The sequence below is a fragment of the Mesocricetus auratus genome, unplaced genomic scaffold (assembly GCF_017639785.1).
Source record: "Mesocricetus auratus isolate SY011 unplaced genomic scaffold, BCM_Maur_2.0 Super-Scaffold_100676, whole genome shotgun sequence".
Taxonomy (NCBI): Eukaryota; Metazoa; Chordata; class Mammalia; order Rodentia; family Cricetidae; genus Mesocricetus; species Mesocricetus auratus.
In genome coordinates, this window is record NW_024429266.1 from 98,913,051 (window position 1) to 98,931,908 (window position 18,858).

Consider the following 18,858-nt stretch of genomic DNA (forward strand, 5'->3'; position numbering starts at 1 on the left):
TTGGCCTTAAGCTTGCAGCAATCATACTGCAAGTCTCTTGAGTAGCTGGAAATCAGTGACCTGCCTGGTTTTCATTACGTTTTGTTGTTGGTTTGTGTTTTTTCTTTTTCTTTTTTTTTCTCTTTTGTGAGACAGGAACTCAGCGCATAGTCCAGGCTGTCCTTGAAATCTCAGTGATCCACCTGCCTCTGCCTCTTGAGTGGTGGAATTAAAGCGTGTGCACCACGCCAGGCTTAGACTGGCTTTTACATTTGCTTATTTATTATTTGTGCATACAAACTATGGCAAACCCCTGCCTTTGAGCCCCGCCGCCAGCCCCCTCACCTGGGACTCCACCCCTGAGTCAGCCCCCAAGCCTCCTCCTCTTAATTCTTTTGAGGTAGGGTCTCCCAGGCTGGCTTTTAACTTCCCACTGTTCTTTTCCTCTGTCCTCATTTCGACAAGGCTGGGCTGCATCCTGTTTGGCTCTCAATTGGGGAAACAGGTGCTATGGTGTGTGTGTGTGTGTGTGTGTGTGTGTGTGTGTGTGTGTCCCAACATTCACCTACTGGTAACTCACTCCCCCCCTTCCTTATGCAGGGCCCGTGATGGGAACCTGGGCCTGACACCTAGCTTGCTTTATCCCCTCCCTTTCTCCCAACCGTGTGTTCCCGATCCTTCCCCTGTTAGGCATTGTACCACGATGATTCCTCCTGGAAACAAACACCGTGCTGGGTCTTCCCAGCTCCTGAAAACACTGAGCCACATCAATTTCTTTTCCTCATAAAAGCCTTGTTTGGGGGTCATGGGTAGTCGAACACAGACAACCCACCACGTTGCTACTCAGGGGACAAGAGGCTGGAGTGGTGGTGGCTGGACGCTCCAGAGCACCGGCCACACCAGCTTCAGGGCTCTGGCGCCCTCATCTGGCCGATGTGGGCACTGAACATCCTTAAAATATTTAAAATTTAAAAATAGTTAACATTATTGTCGGGTGGTGGTGGCATACGTCTTTAATCCAAGCCCTCAAGAGACTGAGACAGTAGGATGTCTGTGAGTTTGAGACCAGCCTGATGTAGGACAGCCAGGCCTAAACAAAGAGGTCCTGTCTCAAATGCCACCCTCCCCATAATAATAACTTTGTTTGGTTTGGTTTTTTTTTACACAGGGTTTCTCTGTGTAGTTCTGGCTGTGCTGGAACTCACTCTGTAGACCAGGCTGGCCTCTAACTCAGAGATCTGCCTGCCTTTGCCTCCCAAGTGCTGGGATTAAAGGTGTGTGCTACTACTGCTGGGCTAAGAATTCTTTATTATTATTATTTATTTATATATTTTAATCTTTTTATTTAAATTAGAAACAAGCTTGCTTCACATGTCAATCCCAGCTCCCTCTCCCTCCCCTCCTCCCCAGCCCCCACCAGCCCTCCCAGCCTCCTACCCAATCCCCACTCCACTCCCCAGGGAGGGTGAGGCCCTCCATGGGGGATCTCCAGAGTCTGTCATTTCATCCAGGGCAGAGCCTAGGCCCTTCCCCATGTGTTCAGGCTGAGACAGCATCCCTCATTGCGGGATGGGCACCCAAAGTCCATTTGTACACCAGGGATAAATATTGATCCCAAGGCCCCATAGATTGCCGAGGCCTCCTCACTAACACCCACATTCAGGGGGGGTTTGGATAAGTCCCATGCTGGCCTCTCAGCCATCAGTCTGGGGTCCAAGAGCTCCCTCTTGTTCAGGTCAGCTGTCTCTGTAGGTTTCACCAGGCCGGGCTAAGAATTCTTGTTCGTTAAAAAATTTCTAATCAAATCACATTTACAGTTCACAAAGCCTGCACTGATGGAAGGAGAAATACTATCCCCACAGGTTTGGAAATTGATGTCAGGAGAGGTCAACGTTGCTAAAGCATCCCAGCACATCAGGGTCTGCTATCAAGGACCTAGTCCCGCTTCAGGGCTTCCGCTTGCCCAGGGAGGCTCCAGTCACTTGGTTTCCCATAGTCCGTGAGGTCCTGGGCTGACACCTGGACGCAGTACTTGGCGTGGGGCTTTGTGGTCCTGAGGGTGAAGGTCGTGGCTTCAATAGGTCCCACCTGCGGGAAGAGAGGAGGCGGTGGGTAGGACCACGATGTACTGACGTGCCAGGAGCTTGGGAGCCGCCTGCTGGGTAAAGCGCTTGCTGTGAGTTGGAAACCCCAGCACTCGGGCAAGCCAGCTGCAGAGTTGAGATCTCAGCGCTCCCACAGAGAGGCGGGAGGTGGAGGCTGGAGGATGCCAGGGGAATCCGTTCTCCCAGCCCCCTCTCACCTGGCGGAAGTGAGAGGCCCCGTGGCGCCGGTAGCGGACGCGGTACTTGAGAGAGAAGATGTCCGGGAAGGGCCAGGAGGCAGGGGGATGCCAGAGCACCTGCAGCTGCTGCCCCGCGGCTCGCAGGCGCACACGTTCCGGGGGGTCGGGCTTGACTGCGGGAAGCAGGGGCGGGGTTAGGATCGGCTCCGTTCGTTCATCCATCAGACTCTGGTTCCCTCCTTCATTCAACCATACATTGGCTCTCGCCTTTCATGCATTTGTGGTCTTTTACTCACCCATTCATACCATCACTCATTCATTCACCCGTCTGCCCAAGGAGCAGGCATCGCTGCTCACAGAAGTTTCAGAGTGCAAGTCCTGAGTGGGCTGAAGGGCTTTCCTGACTGCTGGGGGACATGGGTGCATCGTCAGAGTGTTACCATTTCTCTGCCTGCCTCTGGAACACTGCCTCGTGCCAAAAAAAGCTCTATACCCATGAGCCATCTCCCTACCCGACCCCGGCCCTCAGCACCCACAGATCTCCTTCTGACTCTGGATTCCCCTGTCCTGGATCCCTGGCTGTGTGGTTTGTGCCTGGGCTGCTGTCTGAGCGGTGTCCCCAAGGTCCCTCCTGCACACTGTAGTTGGCACCAGAGCCTCATTGTTCAGGGCTGCGTGGTGTTCTTCTGTGCAGATCGACACTGTGTGTCCATCCATCCAAGGACAGGTGGCATGGGCTGCCCCCTTCTAGATGCTGTGAACAAGGCTGCCAAGGATTTGAGGGATGGACATTTTTATTTCTGGTGAGCCGTTACCTGGGAGTGGAGTTGTCAGATCGCGTGGAGACCCCTTGTTTAACCCTTTGAGGGCAGTGTAGCCTTTCACTGGCCTTCACCCGGTTCCTCTCCCTTTCTGCTAGTGACAGAATCTTGGGGTTCTTGAAGCCCACTAACCCCGAACTGACTCTGTAGAACAGGCTGGCCTTGAACTCCCAGAGATCTGCCTACCTCTGGGATTAAAGCTCTGTACACCACCCTCAGCTTGTCGAATGTTTAATAATATACTTGGGAGGGGGGTGCTCACCGAGGAGCTGATGCCCAAGAAGTGACCTAGGAAGGCTGAGGAACTAAGTCATGCAAACGCTGTGGGCAGGATGGAGTCTGGGGTGTTGGGGAGGCCAGTGAGGCTGGAGTAGAGGACGCGCGACCCTGCGGGGACCCCGGCAGGACAGGGGGACTGCGAGGGCGGGGGAGGACGGACACTCACTGATCCGCTCAGCCACAAAGGCCAGGAGGCTGCTGCTGGCTCCGCCGGGATGCACCGCGGTGACGTTTAACACGTAGGGCACGGTGGAGAACAGGTGCACGTCGGGGATGGTGCACTGTGTGGCCTGCGGCGTCGGCTGTAGGCAGGGCAGGCTCTGCTGCTGGGCGGCCACACCGAGCCTGCGTGGAAAGAAGGGCATCTGGGTGTCCGAGGGGCCCCAGCCCACTCACAACAGACCGTGGGACCCGGACATGCTCAGGGGGACACTGGGGGTGTGGATTCTGAAGAACCCCCTAGATTACCCACACCCCACACTCGCTCCCAGGCTGCCTCCGATCCCGGAGTGTGCAGGACACTGGAATCTGTTGGCTCCCCGTGTCGTCCTGGCCCCTCTCTATTCTCTGACCTGTAAGTGGCGATGAAGGACGTGGCGTTGGGAGCCCGCAATGGCGTCCAGGAGCAGTCCACGGCCACAGGGTACCGAGAGGCACGGCATCGTACCCTGGACTGGCTCAGAGCAGCTAGGGCCGGAGAGACAGGGGCATGAATTTCCAGGCGCCTCGCAGGTCTCTGTTGTGCATACAAGCCTGAGCTCCCAAGTCTGCTACAACCCCCCCAAGGCCTCAATTGAGCCCATTTTCTAGATGAGAAAACTGAGTTTTTTCATCACCCCCCCCCCCCCTTTTCTTCTTTTCTTTTTAGGCGGGTCTCAGGTAGCCTAGGCTGGCCTTGAACTCACTGTGTAACTGCAGATGACCTTGAACTCCTGAGGTTCCTACCTCAGCCTCCTGAGTGCCGCCCGACAGGTGTGCACCATCAACACCCAGCATCTCCTAGAGTTTCTGACCCACAGTTGAGTCACAAAGGTGAAACTTCGTGGTTGCTGAGAGTCAACTGTGTCTCCACAAACCTCTAAACTCAAGGTTTGCTCTGCTTGGATAAATGAGGCTTTGCCTGTCTGTGCCTCAGTGACCCCATCCTGATAGCGGAATGGGAACAGCCCCCACCGGCATAGGTGAGAGTTCCCACCCGATTCCAGAGATGACCTGAGACCCAAAGTGAAGGGCTGGTCCCCTTGGCCCAGGCACCCCAGTCCCCAGTGTGCCCACCTACCTGTCCCTGCATTGCCATGGGAGCAGCTAGCCCAGAGAGCGAGTGACAGGAGGAACCGCTGGGACATGTCTGGGGTTCTGTTCTCTAGCGTTGAGGACTTGCTGGAGGAGGGGCACGGGGCTAGGGACCGGCACAGGGAGCCAGGTCCTGGGGGACGACTGTCCAGTGCTCAGTGTTGGCGCAGGAGGCGACTGGAGCCCTGACTCTGTCACCAGCTGCCTGTGTGTGAGTGTCAAAGGCCTTGAGGTGGGGGCAGGGGGAGGGCCCCAAAAGGGAGAAGTCACTGGGTGACCTTACTTCCGGCTGATGGGGAAGCCCCAGGAAGGTGGATGAGGCGGAGGGCAGATATGCCGGGGGAGGAGGGAGGGAGAGAGACAGAGAAACAGAGACCGAGAGATAGGGAGAGACAGAAACACACAGGGGACATTGACCCAGAGTCTGGACCCAGTGCAGGGTGGTGGCCCTTTCACCACCCAAATCTCCCCAAAACTGTGTCAGGCCCCAGACAACAAGGAGCAATTGCCACTCCCAGATCGTCCCCAACCCCAAGGACACTCTGAACTGTGCAGGACAGCTGCTCAGAACACCCAAGGAAACCCCCAGGACAGGCTGGAGTCACTGGGAACTCCAGGCCACACCCCCTCCCTTCATGACCAAGAGAACCTAGAGCCTTCTGGGGATTGGGGGGATTTGCCCAGAAATGGGGAGAGACTGGAGCAGGGGCCCTGCCAGGAAGTGATGAAGAAAAACATAAATCTAGGCATGACTGTTGCTACCCATCATCCCAGCACGGGAGGCTGAGACAGGGGGCTTTCTGTGACTTTAACTCCAGCCCGAGGTACGCTGGGAAACCTCTACCTCAAAACGAAAAACAGAAAAAAGAGGAGAGCATAGAAGATTAGGGCATAGGGCCCTGAATTCAATTTACACACACACACACACACCACACACCAGCCTGGGCTTATTTATTCACTTAAAAAAACAATAAACACTGGTGGGACCCAAGCCCCTCGCTGGGATTTTCTAGGCAGGGGCTCTACCCCTGAGTCACAATCAATCCCCTGGTTTCTTTAAGTATTGCATTGCACTCTTGTTTATTGCCATAACTGAGTGTTGGGTCCAGAAGCTCACACTGTCCTCTGAGTCCCACCCCTGCCCTCTCCCAGCGTTCCACACTGGCTGTTTCCCTCTCACCGTGAGTGTGTATTCCTGGTTGGACAGTTGTCATGTAGGTGGTATATCAGAGGTTGTAACATTGTCAGCCTTTGGAGAGTGATGGGAATCAGAGGCCCAGAGTGTAGGGAGCCATGAAGGGATGGGGTCAACTGGGCATCACGGGTAAGTGTACTGGCTGGCTTTGTGTCTATTTGACACGCGCTAGAGTTATCAGAGAGGAAGGAGCCCTCAGTTGAGGAAATAACTCCATGAGATCCAGCAGGAAGGCATTTTCTCCATTACTGATCAATTTGGAAGAGTTCAGTTCATGGTGGGTGGTGCCATCCCTGGGCTGCTGGTCCTGGGCTCTATAAGAGAGCAGCTGAGCAAGCCATGGAGAACAAGCCAGTGAGCAGCGCCCTCCGTGACCTCTGCACCAGCTCTTGCCTCCAGGACCCTGCCCTGTGTGAGTTCCTGTCCTTACTTCCTCCAATGGTGAACTAAGATCTGGAAGTGTAAGCCAAACAAACCCTTTCTCTCCAAATTGCTTTTTGGCCATGGCGTTTTGTTCCAGCAATAGAAACCCTAACTAAGCCAAGTTAGTACCAGGATTGTGGCGTATTGCTGTGACAAACCTGACCCTGTTTTAGAGAGGATTGTGGAAGGATTTTGGAACTTAAAGTTCTGTGGGATGTTCTGTGAGAGCTTATAAGAATGTTGAGAGCAGGCCAGAGAGCTGGCTCAGAGGTCAAGAGCACTGGCTGCACTTCCCAGAGGTCCTGAGTTCAATTCCCAGCAACTGCATGGTGGTTCATCACCATCTATAATGAGATCTGGTACCCTCTTCTGATGTGCAGGCATACATAATACATAATAAATAAATGTATCTTTAAAATGTAGAGAGCAGTACAGAGGATGAAAGCCTGGCTTGTGAAGTTTCAGAGGAATATTAAAGACTCTGTTGGGCCATTTGTTATTTTGAGCTAAGATTCTGTGGTTCTGGTTAGCTGGGACTGAAGAATCAGTTGTGATTAACAAGTGACCAGACTACTAAAGTGAAGCTTTGCTTTTTGGGATACTTGTTTGCTGGCCAGCTGAAGCTAAGAAATTAGAAATGATTAAGAAGAGACTAGCGGGCTGGAGAAATGGCTCAGAGGTTAAGAGCACTGACTACTCTTCCAGAGGTCCTGAGTTCAATTCCCAGCAACCACATGGTGCCTCACAACCATCTGGAATGAGATCGGGCGCCCTCTTCTGGCCTGCAGACATGAATGCAGGCAGAATACTGTATAAATAAATAAATACTGTACAAATAAATAAATCTTTAAAAAATAAGAGACCAGCATCAGTGAGATGACATCATCTGGGGAAAGCTTCTTGAGAGCACTGGGAAGCTGTGTTCCAGAGGTGGCTCGAGCTGGCAGCAGGAATCAGCAATGTGTAAGCGTCACCCAGGTGGTGCTTGTTTTGAAGTCATGAGGGTGTCATGGAGAGCAGCTGGGACTTGGCGTTGGGAAAGGCCATTTGTGAAGGTGCTGCCTGCCTCAAAAACAGTTGAAGGCCCAGGACTGAAGGGGTCATCCAAAGAATTTGAGAGTTGGCACCATGGGAGAGTTATTGGTGAAAGTTCAGCCCAGCTGTGGCAGACCAGCATTTTGGAGATGCCAGTACCATCCATGGGATGACCACCAAGGACAGTAACAGCAGTGGAGTAGAGCCAGCTGGATCCTAGAAGACAAGCTGCGTGTGCTGTGGAGCTGGTGAAGTGACCCAAGCCCTTGGAGGAATCCAGAAGATCGTGGGTGGATCCCAGGCATTGGACGGCTGGGATTTGCTTTGATTGTGACTGTCCCCTGATTTTCCCTCCTGAAGTAAGAACGTATTTTACTGGAGCCCACAGTTGAGAGACTCTGAATTTTAAAAGACTTTGGATTTTTAGAGATTGGCTATCTTAAAGAGCCTGAGATTTTTTTTTTTTTTTGGTTTTTACGAAACAGGGTTTCTCTGTATTGTTTTGGAGGCTGTTGGTCCAGCCTGGCCTCGAACTCACAAAGATCCACCTGCCTCTGCCTTCCGAGTGCTGGGATTAAAGGCGTGCGCCACCACTGCCTGGCTGAGCCTGAGATTTTAATGTGTTTAAATGTGTAAAGACTGTGGACTTCTAAAGTTATTTATGTTTTTAATATGAGATTTTGGGGATTAATAAGAAAGGAAAAGTTGTGGATTAGTTGTGATGTGCTTGTGTGTCAAGCTGACAAGGGGTCAGTTGTACTGGCTGGCTTTGTACGTCAACCTGACACAAGCCAGAGTCATCAGAGGAAGGAGCCTCAGCTGAGGAAATGTCTCCTTGAGCTCCAACTGTAAGGGATTTCTCAATTAGTGACCAATGGGGGGAGGGTCCAGCCCACTGTGGATGGTGCCATCCCTGGGCATGTGGTTCAGGGTTCTATAAGAAAGCAGGTTGAAGTTGGGTATTGGTGTCAAACACTTTTAATCCCAGCATTCGGGAGGCAAGGCAGGTGGATCTCTGTGAGTTCGAGGCCAGCATGGTCTACAGAGTGAGTTCCAGGACAGCCTCCAAAGCGATACAGAGAAACTCTGTCTCGGAAAAACAAAACAAAGTGGGCTGGAGAGATGGCTCAGAGGTTAAGAGAACTGGCTGCTCTTCCAGAGGTCCTGAGTTCAATTCCCAGCAACCACATGCTGGCTCACAACCGTCTACAATTTAATCTGGTGCCCTCTTCTGGCATGTAGGCAGAACACTGTATATGTAATAAATAAAAAAATAAATCTTTAAAACACACACACACACTCACACACACAAGCAAAGCAAAAAAGCAAGGGAAGGTAGGAAATTATGTAATTATAATCATGTGTGTGGATAAGTGCAAACCACAGGCAGTAAGCAACACCCTCCATGACCTATGACCTCTGCATCGGTTCCTGCCCTGTGTGTGTCCCTGTCCTGACTTCCCAATGATGGAGTATGATCTGGAAGTATAAACCAAATAAAGCCTTTGCTCCCCAGATTGCTTTTTGGTCATGGTGTCTTGTTGCAGCAATAGAAACCCTGACCACGACAGGAAGGTCCCAGGCTGGGCACCGGTGCATGATGAGTCCTGTTCATTACTCTGGAGCCTGGGGAAGGTGGTCCCTGAGGCTTCAGCTTGCGGAGGGGAAGCATGGAGACTGAACAGCTGAGCTGTGTCCTCAGCCACCCTGAACCTGCAAGTGCTGCATCTTCAGGACGTGGCTGAAAATGCCCTGCATGTCCTTGTCCCTGCAGTGAGTCGGTGGGGGCACAGGCTGAGAGAACCAGAGGAGAAGCAATGAGGCAGAAAGGGAGGGAGACGCCCGCATTCACAACTAATGTCTCCATGTCGTGATCTGGGAGCTGGTTGGTGGCCCGAAAGAAAGTCTGCTACACCTGTGCCCCCACATCCAGCCATTCCATAATCAGGGTTAGCACGTGACTCCACCTGCTGTTGTCCGTGTCCAGTAGAAATGAGGAGCCCTGGGAAACTACATTACCTGAGCCAGAAATCACAGAGTGAGGCAGACTGAGCACACCAGTCACGTGTGAGTGTGGCTTTCAAGAATGCTCAGTGGGCTGGGCAGTGGTGGCTCACACCTTTAGTCCCAGCACTCGGGAGACGGAGGCAGGCAGATCTCTGAGTTCAAAACCAACCTGGTCTACAAAGTGAGTTCCAAGGCAGCCAGGACTGTTACACAAGGACTAAACAGAGGAACCCTGTCTTCAAAAACCAAACCAAATAAGCAACCAACCAACCAAAAAACTTCAGTGGAAGGCCTGTCAGCAAACAGGACACAGGATAAAACTCCTCCACAAAAGCAATTTTCCATTTTCATGCGTGTGTTTGTTTCGGTTGGAGGTGGGCCTTTTCTGAGGCTCCGATAAAAGTACCCAAGGGAACACTAATTCTGTGTGTTGGCCTAAGGGCAGACTTGGCAAAGTCGGTTCTGGTATTTGAGCCAGTGTCTTGAAGGGATTAGGGGGACCAGACTCCTTATCCTGAGGGACTGTGGTTATCAGCCCCAAGGCCATCATGTGCTCAGCCTGAGGCCTCCTGTGTTCTTGCCAGCATTGCTGAATTACATTTCTGCTGACTCTGTGTGGCTCCCCCCCCCCAAGAATAGTGTGTCAGAGTTGCACTTAATAAGCTCGCTCAGCATGAGACATCAGCTTATGCAGTATCTACTACATAACTTTCTACCTTTGTCTTCTCATTCTGGTGTTTCAGATCATAGACCAAACTGCTTTAACGTTTCCACGTCCTGTCTCCATCTCCCAAGTGCTGGCATTAAAGGCTCGTGGAACCACAGAAAGCTGGGCAAGTGTTAGTGCTTTGAATAGCAGTGTGCCTTATTGAAATTTCTGGGGCCTGGTGAATGTCGATCAGGTGGCTTACATTTGACCTGGGTGGGCTGGACGCTCTTCCAGTTGTGAGGCGGGGGATCCCTCCACTGAACATTGTTTGGACGCTCTTCCAGTTGTGAGGCAGGGGGATCCCTCCACTGAACACTGTTTAACGATCTTCCTATGCTAGAGATCCTGTGCATAGGTCGAAAATCGCCTACCGAGTATTGGGAAGGCTCAGGGACGACTTTGCATGCAGTCCAGAGGCAAAGCTCAGTGCCAATCTCGGCCCATCTGGGAGAGTTGGGAACTACAGAGAGGCATCTCTTTCTTCACTGCTGTCCCTCAGGCATCACTGACCAATCACGACCTCCAGATGGCCAGTCAGTCGGAATGGGGCCCTGGTGCGCCATGCCGCAGGCTCGGGCGGCTCCCGGCCTGCGGGAGACTCTAGTGTTCCCTGTGCTGCGCTGTGAGCAGGGGCCAGCAGCTGCGAGGACAGCGGGGCGAGCTCGGAATCCGCCACGGTGAGCGAGCGGCCACCGCCGCCGCCCCCAACGCGGGGAGCAGGCGCGGGAGCCGGTGTGGCATCCTCCCGGGGTCACCGGACACAGCCAGGTCACACGAGGGCCACGCCATTTCCGGGATCTAGGCGCGAACCAGCGTACCCCCTCGTCCCGGGGTGCGCCTGCGCAGGGCATGGGAGGCGTGAACTCTCGAGTGGAAACTTCCTTGTTGCTCACGGCAGAGTGCAGGGTGAGGGCGTGTACGCGCTGTTCTTGCTGTCACTAGGGGAGGCACATTTGCTAACTCGCAGAGCCCTGGTCACTCTCAGGTCTTCTAGAAGCTCTGTAGCTGTCACTGGACATTCAGGTGTAGGCTGCCTCCGCAGTTAATTCTGTGCAGGGCGTAAAGTCTGTGTCATTAACACATTTTCACGGAGATGCCCGGGTGGGCCAGACTCCCCGCGTTTCCTGGCCTCCTGTGTCACAATTGACTCTGTATTAATTGTGTTTTCGTTTCTAAGTTTGCTCTCATGTTCTGCTGATGTCTGTGTTGTTTCCCAGACAGTACAGTCTTTACTGCAGTTGTGGGCAAAGTTTTGACGTCAAATGGATGTGACTGTGTGTGCTATATACTCAATCTTGTGTTGATGACTTTTATTTTTAAAGATTTATTTATTTAGTATACAGTGATCTGTGTGCATGCATGCCTGCAGGCCAGGATCTCATTTTGATGGTTGAAACTCACCATGTGGTCGCTGGGAATTGAACTCAAGATCTCTAGAAAAACAGTGCTCTTAACCTCTGAGCCATCTCTCTAGCCCGTGTTGATGACATTTGTCATCATTTTTCTGTTGTTGTTAGGAAAAATTGTTAGATTTTTTTTATTGACCTGACTCTATAGGTCAAATTCTGTACTGAAATAATATTGAGGCTTCCTGTCTACAATCCTAGAATTTTTCTCTTTTTTTTTTTAGTTCCTTGATTCTTTTAATTAAAAATGTATAGTTTTGGCTCCAGATACTTATCACATTTCTGTGTATTTCTGGCTATTTTATCCATGGTGATGCATAAGAGATATGTGAATATGGTTCTTATTTTTCAAGACAGGGTTTCTCTGGGTAGCCTTGGAACTTTGTCTGTAGACCAGGCTGGCCTGGAACTCAGAGATCTGCCTGCCTCTGCCTTTGGGAGTACAGGTGTGCACCTCTGCACCTGGCAAATTAGCTCTGCTTACTTATTGTGTTCCGCCGGGCGTTGGTGGCGCACGCCTTTAATCCCAGCACTCGGGAGGCAGAGGCAGGTGGATCTCTGTGAGTTCGAGGCCAGCCTGGTCTACAAGAGCTAGTTCCAGGACAGCCTCCAAAACCACAGAGAAACCCTGTCTCGAAAAACCAAAAAAAAAAAAAAAAAAAAGAGCGTGGAGGTTTGCTTAATGATCTGTCTTTGGGGTTTGGGAGATGACTCAGAAGGTATGCTGATCAGATTTGGTAGACTTGACACAAGCTAGATTCAGGCTGGCCTGTTGCCAAATCTATAGGGAATAAATATGTGTTCTTCCCAGGCTGTGTTTCCTGGCAGCGATTCCCTTGCCCAGCCTACTGGTAGTGTTTTTACTTTTTTCAAAGAGAAGGATGGACTTTAGAGATCCCTGGTTGAAAAAGAGATGCAAATTATGAAAGAGAAAGTAGTGGAACTTTCAGTTTTCATTTTGGTTCAGCCCAGGAGGAGTTTTCTTCTTTCCTGGAACTGCTTAGAGCAGGCAGGAAAAGGAGGGGGTGCTCACCTGGGGAACTGGTTTCCCCACCCTGTGCATTTTTCTTAGATGGCTGTGGGGTTCAGGCCTAGAGGCCCGGCACCTTCTCCCCTCCTCATGGGGACCAGCAATGAATGAGAGCAGGAGTCAAGCCACAATACAAGGACGTGCTTGTGCTCCTGGACTGGTCAAGTGGAGGGGTTTTTCATCTTTGGATGACCTGGTAGAGCCAAAAGGATTTGGAGGGAACACAGGACTTGGGTGGAGGAGGGTTTCACAGCAGAGAAAGTCACGGGTCAATACAGAGAAACAAAGCTGATAGAAACACATAGAAAGACATGTAGAGACACATACACAGAGATACAGACATACGATAAAAACAACCAGGGTGGCCATCACATATTCATACACCTCAAGAGAGTGACATAGCACATGGTCCCCAGACAGTGGACCTCTGTCATCTGACCTCTGCTGTGTCCAAACAGAAGACACCTCAGCAAGGTTTAACTTCTGGGAGTGATGTAACAGGTGACTTTCTAATTTGTCTCCTTTTGGGTTGCATGTTTCAGACCTCCTCTAAAGCACTGGGCAGTCATTGATTAAAGGTAGCCCTGATGGGGTTGGAATAGGAATGGTCCTCATTGACCCATGCATTCCTATGCTTGGCCTATGGGGAGGGGCACTATCAGGAGGTGTGGTCTTGTTGGAGTATATGTGTCCTCTGGAGGTGGCCTTTGGGGTCTCACTCAAAGCTAGGCCTAGTGAGCCTCAGTGTCCTTCTGCTGCCTGCTGACCAAGATGTGGACCTCTCAGCTCCTTCTCCAGCACCCTGTCTGCCTCTTTGCCGCCATGCTTCTTCCCATGATGACAGTGGAGTAAACCATTATCATCAGATGTTAGAATTAAGTGTTTTCCTTTATAATAATTGCTGTGGTCATCGTATCTCTTCCCAACAATAAAGCCATAGCTGATAGAGACATTGTGGCAGGGACTGGGCTATCACTGTGACTGGCCTGACCAGGTTTCTGTTTGGAGGAGTGTGGACTGGGGACTTGGAGTTGGGAAAGCAATGGAATGTTCTAAGAGCTGCTCAATGGGCCATCATGGTAAGAGCAGGGAAGACAGTGCTCAGGTGTGACTTGAACTGTGGGGGCATAGTTTAAGTGGTTTTAGAGGAGAATACAAGTTGTGTGCAAAGCAGCCACACACACACACACACACACACAAACACACACACACACACACACACCATATGGAACACAATAAGTAAGCAGAGCTAATTTGCCAGGTGCAGAGGTGCACACCTGTACTCCCAGAGGCAGTTATATTATGTTAAAAGGTTTATTTATTTATTTATTTATTATGTATACAGTATTCTGTCTGCATGTATGCCTGCAGGCCAGAAAAGGTCACCAGATCTCATTGCAGATGGTTGTGAGCCACCATGTGGTTGCTGGGAATTGAACTCAGGACCTTTAGAAGAGCAGCCAGTGCTCTTAACCTTTAAGCCACCTCTTCAGCCCATTATATTTTGGTAAAGAACATGGCTGAAGCAAAGAGTTTTGGATTAACTCCTCTGACAGAGGAAATCTCAAAACAGCCCAGCATTGCCTCTGCTGTGTGGTTATTGTCCCTGCCTCCTGAGGTCTGGGATCAACGCTGCACACCACCACATCCATATTGTCCGTCTTTTTATGACGTTGATAATTTCAATAGAATTTTGCTGATGTATACTAAATAGTGTTACTCTGTTTGCATGTCTCTCTGTATATATTACTAGGCATTCCACACAGGAATGGAAGGTGTCATCCCCTTTTTCTGTTTTCTTTTAAAATGAGTTGGTGACTGCATTTGATATTTACTGACCCATGTCACAGAGTTATGTAATTATAATCTCAGTGAAGTGTACATCTGCATGTCAGTCAGTCTCACCATTTCAATTATGAACATATGGGCATTTTAGGATGCAGTGACCTGTGAGGATGTGCATGTGAACTTCACTCATGACGAGTGGGCACTGCTGGATCCTTCCCAGAAGAGTCTCTACAAAGATGTGATGCTGGAGACATACTGGAACCTCACTTCCATAGGTGAGAATGTGAGCTTTCTGTCACCTTTTAACTTAAGGGGACACGCTTTTCTTGGACATTGGTGCTCTTCTGTGATCTTGAATATGAAAGGGGAAGAATCTGGTGAACAAATCAGGCTTGGTTAGATTCATGAGAGACAGTAATTTCAATTGTGTCTAATTTCCAGTAATATGTCACATACATTTTTGTGGTGCTGTATTTTAGGCTACAAATGGGAAGACCATAATATTGAAGAACATTGTCAGAGGTCCAGAAGAAATGGAAGGTAATTTTCATGTGTGAGCTGATACATATGTATGTCTGAAGAAATGTTAAATGTACCCTCAACTTTGAATGAAAATCAATGGTGTAAATAAGCATAGGTTTGTGATAATTATTAAATTCTCACAGTACCATGTACTTCAATGTCAGGTAGCTGATCACCATTTGTAAAGCATTCCTGTAAGGACAAGACAAGGAAACAATGCCATAATGTCACAATTTTAATCATAGCCATGTGAGACATATGTTGTAGAACTATCCATCCACTTAGAGTCATGCCATTCAATTATCATGTAAGGTGTACACATTGATGAGGTGATTGCTGTATGTCCAAGACCGTTTATAAGCAAATATTCCATATTAAAGCTAGTGTTCCTCATACACTTGTAGTGAGTGACTTACCACCGTTTAGTGAGAGGAGCACTTTATGAGAGACAACATGGTGTAGAAACCTGAATCTGTATACCACATCTGTATGAGACACGAAATGTTTGACTGTGTGAATGCAATGTGAAACCTTTTTGTTTGTTATCTTGCTCTACCAGGTATGTCATCTGTCACTCTGGATATAAGCCCTGTGAGCATAAGGAATATTGAAAGAAGCATTGGACTTCAGTCTCTCTCAGGAAAAATGGGAGATGTCCCCACCATGAGAAGACATGATGACTGTGATACAAGTTTACAAGTAATTGTTTTTACAGCTTCTGTGGGAATACATCAAGAAGCTCTCACAGGAGAAAAACCTTGTGAGTACCAGAATATGGAAATTCAGCTCTCTCTCCTGGTTCGCTGTGTACATGTAGTTTGACTCACAGTAAAGAAAATGTTATAATTGTAATCAATGTGGTCAGATTCTGAGTTCTTCAAGTTCTCTTCAAAGATGTGAAAACATTCACGTGGGCAGAGAAAATAATAACTAAAGGCTTTAATCACTACAGGCATCTTCAAATACACAACACAACCAGTAAGGAAGAGGATCTCTATGAATGTGATCAATGTGATAAAGCCTTGGATCTGATTCCTCTTTGAAAGTACACCAAAGAACTCATTTGGAAGGAAAACCCTATGAGTATAATCCAAAAGCCTTGGCATATCACCGTCTTCATCAAGTACATAGAACTCAAGCTAGAGAGAAAAGTATGACTATCATCAGTGTGATAAAGCCTTTGCATGTCCCAGTTGCCTTCAGATACGTTATTCTGGAGAGAAACACGGATGTATTCATGCCTGGGAAGACTACAGGCATGAAACAATTCATCCTGGAAATGATTCAATGTGGTAAAGCCTTTGCACAGCAGAGTGTTGTTCTTAGTCATGAAGAAACCCTTTTGCCTCCTGTGGACTGTTTCCGTCATTATATATGGTCTGAACACACTTGAACTTTACTCAGGTAATCTGCATTTGCCTTCGGAATATAATTTTCATGGAGCTCTGAATAAAGTTGGCTACTGCATTGTTGGGCCCCAGCCCCATGGGGTCTCTGTGAGTTGCTGGTCAGCCTACAAGTGCAACTTGTTTTCCAGTCCAAGTGCTTTCTGTTTTCTAGTCCTGGCTTACTGCCCTGGCCTTGACCCTCTGACATCAACATCCAGCAGGAGGAAAACAACGATCTCTTCTACCTGGGTTTTTTCCACTGTGCTGTAAACTTGTATAAAAAGCTCCTCCCTCCTACAAGGGAGAGACCTCTTAGCACTTGTAATGAAGACACACACACACACATTCTCCTGGCAATAAAGGCAGCACATGTATTCTCTTAGTACAAACAAATGGATGTCTTGTCTCTTCCTGATACCCTGGACTTGCTTGTGGCGCTGGTGCAGCACTGCATGAGACTTTAGCGTGTCTCACTTATCAGCTAAGTTCTCCCAGGGCCCACCTGACATGGATGCGCGTGACAGCTCCCCCTCTCCCTCACTGGGGCCTCCTTTCGATACATATCATCCATTTTCTGAAAACGACCCCAAAGCATGGGATGAGTCATTTACTAATCAATCTAATCTTGGATTCTCTCCATTTTGATGAGGATTTAGATATGGTAGGGAAACTAACTTCATTTACCAATTCCTTCCTGGCCTCATGAACTTTAATCGTTATTTCCATCTCAATTTCAGGAAAATCAAAATGTTTAGTGTCTAATTATGCAACAATCAATCTACTTAAAGCCATAGAAGGTGAGATGGAAGTGGACTGTTCCTTCACAGTTTTACATCAATAATTTATTGCTTCTCCCTCCCTGCCTTAGAAGGCATCTCGATTGCCTGTCTCTTCCACAAAGTAGTACAGTGTTGAACTATTTGGATAGCATTATGTTGATTGGACCATGTGAGCAAGAGGTAGCAACCAGTTTGAATTCATTGGTAACACATGTGCCCATCAGAATGGGATATAAGGCCAACCTAAATTCAAGGGCCTTCTGCCCCATTGAAAATCTTGGATTTCAGTGATATGCGAGATGCAGAAATATTCCTTCTAAGGTGTAGGACGAACAATGGCACCTGGCCCCTCCCCCAGCCAGAAAATAAACAATCTTTAGTGGGCATGTTTGGATTCTGGAGACAGCACATTTCTCTCTGGGGTGTGTAATTCCGGCCCACATACCAAGTGGCTTGGAGAGCTGCAACTTTGTTCGAGTCCTGCCTGTAGCAGGAGGCTCTTTAACACATCCAGGCTGCTGTGCTGCCGGCTTCCCTGTGAGTTGGACCAGCAGACTGGATGGTACTTGATGTGCCAGTGGATGCTCTTAGGAGCCTTTGCTGGAACCCTGTAAGAAAGAAGAGAGTTTTGGGATGTTGGTGTGAGGCTCTGTCACCATTGACACACAGCCCTTCTCTCCTCTAGAGACAGCTCTTGGCCTGCCACGGGCCTTTGTGGAAACTGAACATTTTGACCCTGCGTGGTTTTTTTTTTTTTTTTTTTTGCCAGTTTGCCGTGCACCATGAGCTGCCTGTCTATCATGAGCTGGGTGTTATCAGATAAACACTAATCGAACCTTTAGGTTTTGAAAATGCTAATTCAGAATTCAAATGTGTTATTAGGCCTTTAACTGTTGGGCCCCAGCTCCACGGGGTCTCTGTGTAACTTGTTTTCCAGTCCAAGTGCATCCTGTTTTCTAGTCCTGGCTTCCTGCTCCGGCCTTGACCCTCTGACATCAACATCTAGCAGGAGGAAAACACCTCTCTTCCACCTGGGGTTTTTCCACTGTGCTGTAAGCCTGTATATTAAGCTGCTCCCTCCAAGAGAGAGACCGCTTAGCACTTGCAATAAAGACACACACACACACTCCTGGCAATAAAGGCAACTAATGAATTCTCTTAGTACAAACAGCTGGACATCTTGCCTTTCTTCTCCTGATACCTTGGACTTGCTTGTGGCACGGGTGCCGCATTTAACCGCAAGATCAGCACTAACAAATGAGTGGCTTGGAAACACTGTCAGTGCTGGACCTCAGGTTTATGAGTTTATGATGCTACTCTGACAGGGGAAATGTTTTCTAGATAAAAATTGAAATGTCAGATGTTTTAATTGTGGTAAGCAAGGTGATTTGAAAAGAGACTGTAGACAAGGCATTCCTAGAAACAATGTTTTTACTAGAGATAGTTCAAAAGGATCCCAGCCTTTTGGAGGACACAGAAGGTGTAGCGAAGGTTGACATTGAACTAATGAATGTAGACCAACATGGGACAGACTAGGAAACTTTTTGCCATTGGGAAGCACACGGGGGTGGGGGGGTTCCGGAACCTACTTGAATTCCTTTGTGATCCAGATGTGGTAGCAAAGGGGTCTGTGCCTTTCCCTTACTGAGGAAATAGCTCAGTTGCCTAAAGTGCTCACCCCTCCCCAAAGAGAGGCAACTATTTGACTCTGGGGATCAGGGACTGATTACATTTGGCTCATCAACCATTGATGGAACCAAAACGAATGGAAAGTGGTGGCCTCTGGATCTAGGATGGAGTGGCCAGTGACGAGGGAGGGACCACAAAGTCAGTGCCCCGCTACTGGATACAAGGCAAGCAGGGGAGGCAAAGGGAAATCCGCGTCTTTTCAAGTTCATGGTGAAGGGCAACGGCAGTCAA

The 18,858-nt window shown here is 49.1% G+C and overlaps 2 protein-coding genes across 3 annotated transcripts; one reads left to right on the forward strand and one right to left on the reverse strand.

Annotated features, from left to right (window-relative positions):
- Nucleotides 1–1,613: 1,613 nt before the first annotated feature.
- Ebi3 (Epstein-Barr virus induced 3) lies at nucleotides 1,614–10,778 on the reverse strand. 2 transcript variants are annotated; one of them, XM_040738052.1, is made up of 5 exons: nucleotides 10,228–10,778; nucleotides 3,936–4,050; nucleotides 3,530–3,708; nucleotides 2,282–2,436; nucleotides 1,614–2,067 (listed from the first exon to the last, which is right to left on the reverse strand). In XM_040738052.1, exons 1-5 carry the CDS (start codon nucleotides 10,376–10,378, stop codon nucleotides 1,915–1,917), a joined length of 753 nt encoding a protein of 250 aa, XP_040593986.1. In that variant the 5' UTR covers nucleotides 10,379–10,778; the 3' UTR covers nucleotides 1,614–1,914. The 2 variants fall into 2 exon arrangements, with proteins under 2 accessions (XP_040593986.1, XP_005081450.1); XM_005081393.4 differs by lacking the exon at nucleotides 10,228–10,778 and adding an exon at nucleotides 4,643–5,121.
- A 43-nt stretch (nucleotides 10,779–10,821) lies between these two features.
- Nucleotides 10,822–14,793, forward strand: LOC121136788 (zinc finger protein 431-like). Its single transcript, XM_040738053.1, has 3 exons — nucleotides 10,822–10,931; nucleotides 14,398–14,524; nucleotides 14,729–14,793. The coding sequence occupies exons 1-3, from the start codon at nucleotides 10,875–10,877 to the stop codon at nucleotides 14,791–14,793; spliced, it is 249 nt and encodes an 82-aa protein (XP_040593987.1). The 5' UTR covers nucleotides 10,822–10,874.
- The last annotated feature ends 4,065 nt before the right edge of the window (nucleotides 14,794–18,858 follow it).

Excerpts from the sequence above, each read along its gene's own strand:
- Ebi3 (XM_040738052.1), bottom strand. The coding sequence starts at position 10,378 with ATGCACAGGATCTCTAGCATAGGAAGATCGTTAAACAGTGTTCAGTGG. Across the intron at positions 4,051-10,227 it reads CCAGCCCACCCAGGTCAAAT|CTGCTCTGAGCCAGTCCAGG; the intron begins GTAAGCCACCTG and ends CTCCGGCCCTAG. Across the intron at positions 2,437-3,529 it reads CTTTGTGGCTGAGCGGATCA|TCAAGCCCGACCCCCCGGAA; the intron begins GTGAGTGTCCGT and ends TGCTTCCCGCAG.
- LOC121136788 (XM_040738053.1), top strand. The coding sequence starts at position 10,875 with ATGGGAGGCGTGAACTCTCGAGTGGAAACTTCCTTGTTGCTCACGGCA. Across the intron at positions 10,932-14,397 it reads TGCTCACGGCAGAGTGCAGG|GATGCAGTGACCTGTGAGGA; the intron begins GTGAGGGCGTGT and ends TGGGCATTTTAG. Across the intron at positions 14,525-14,728 it reads CTGGAACCTCACTTCCATAG|GCTACAAATGGGAAGACCAT; the intron begins GTGAGAATGTGA and ends GCTGTATTTTAG.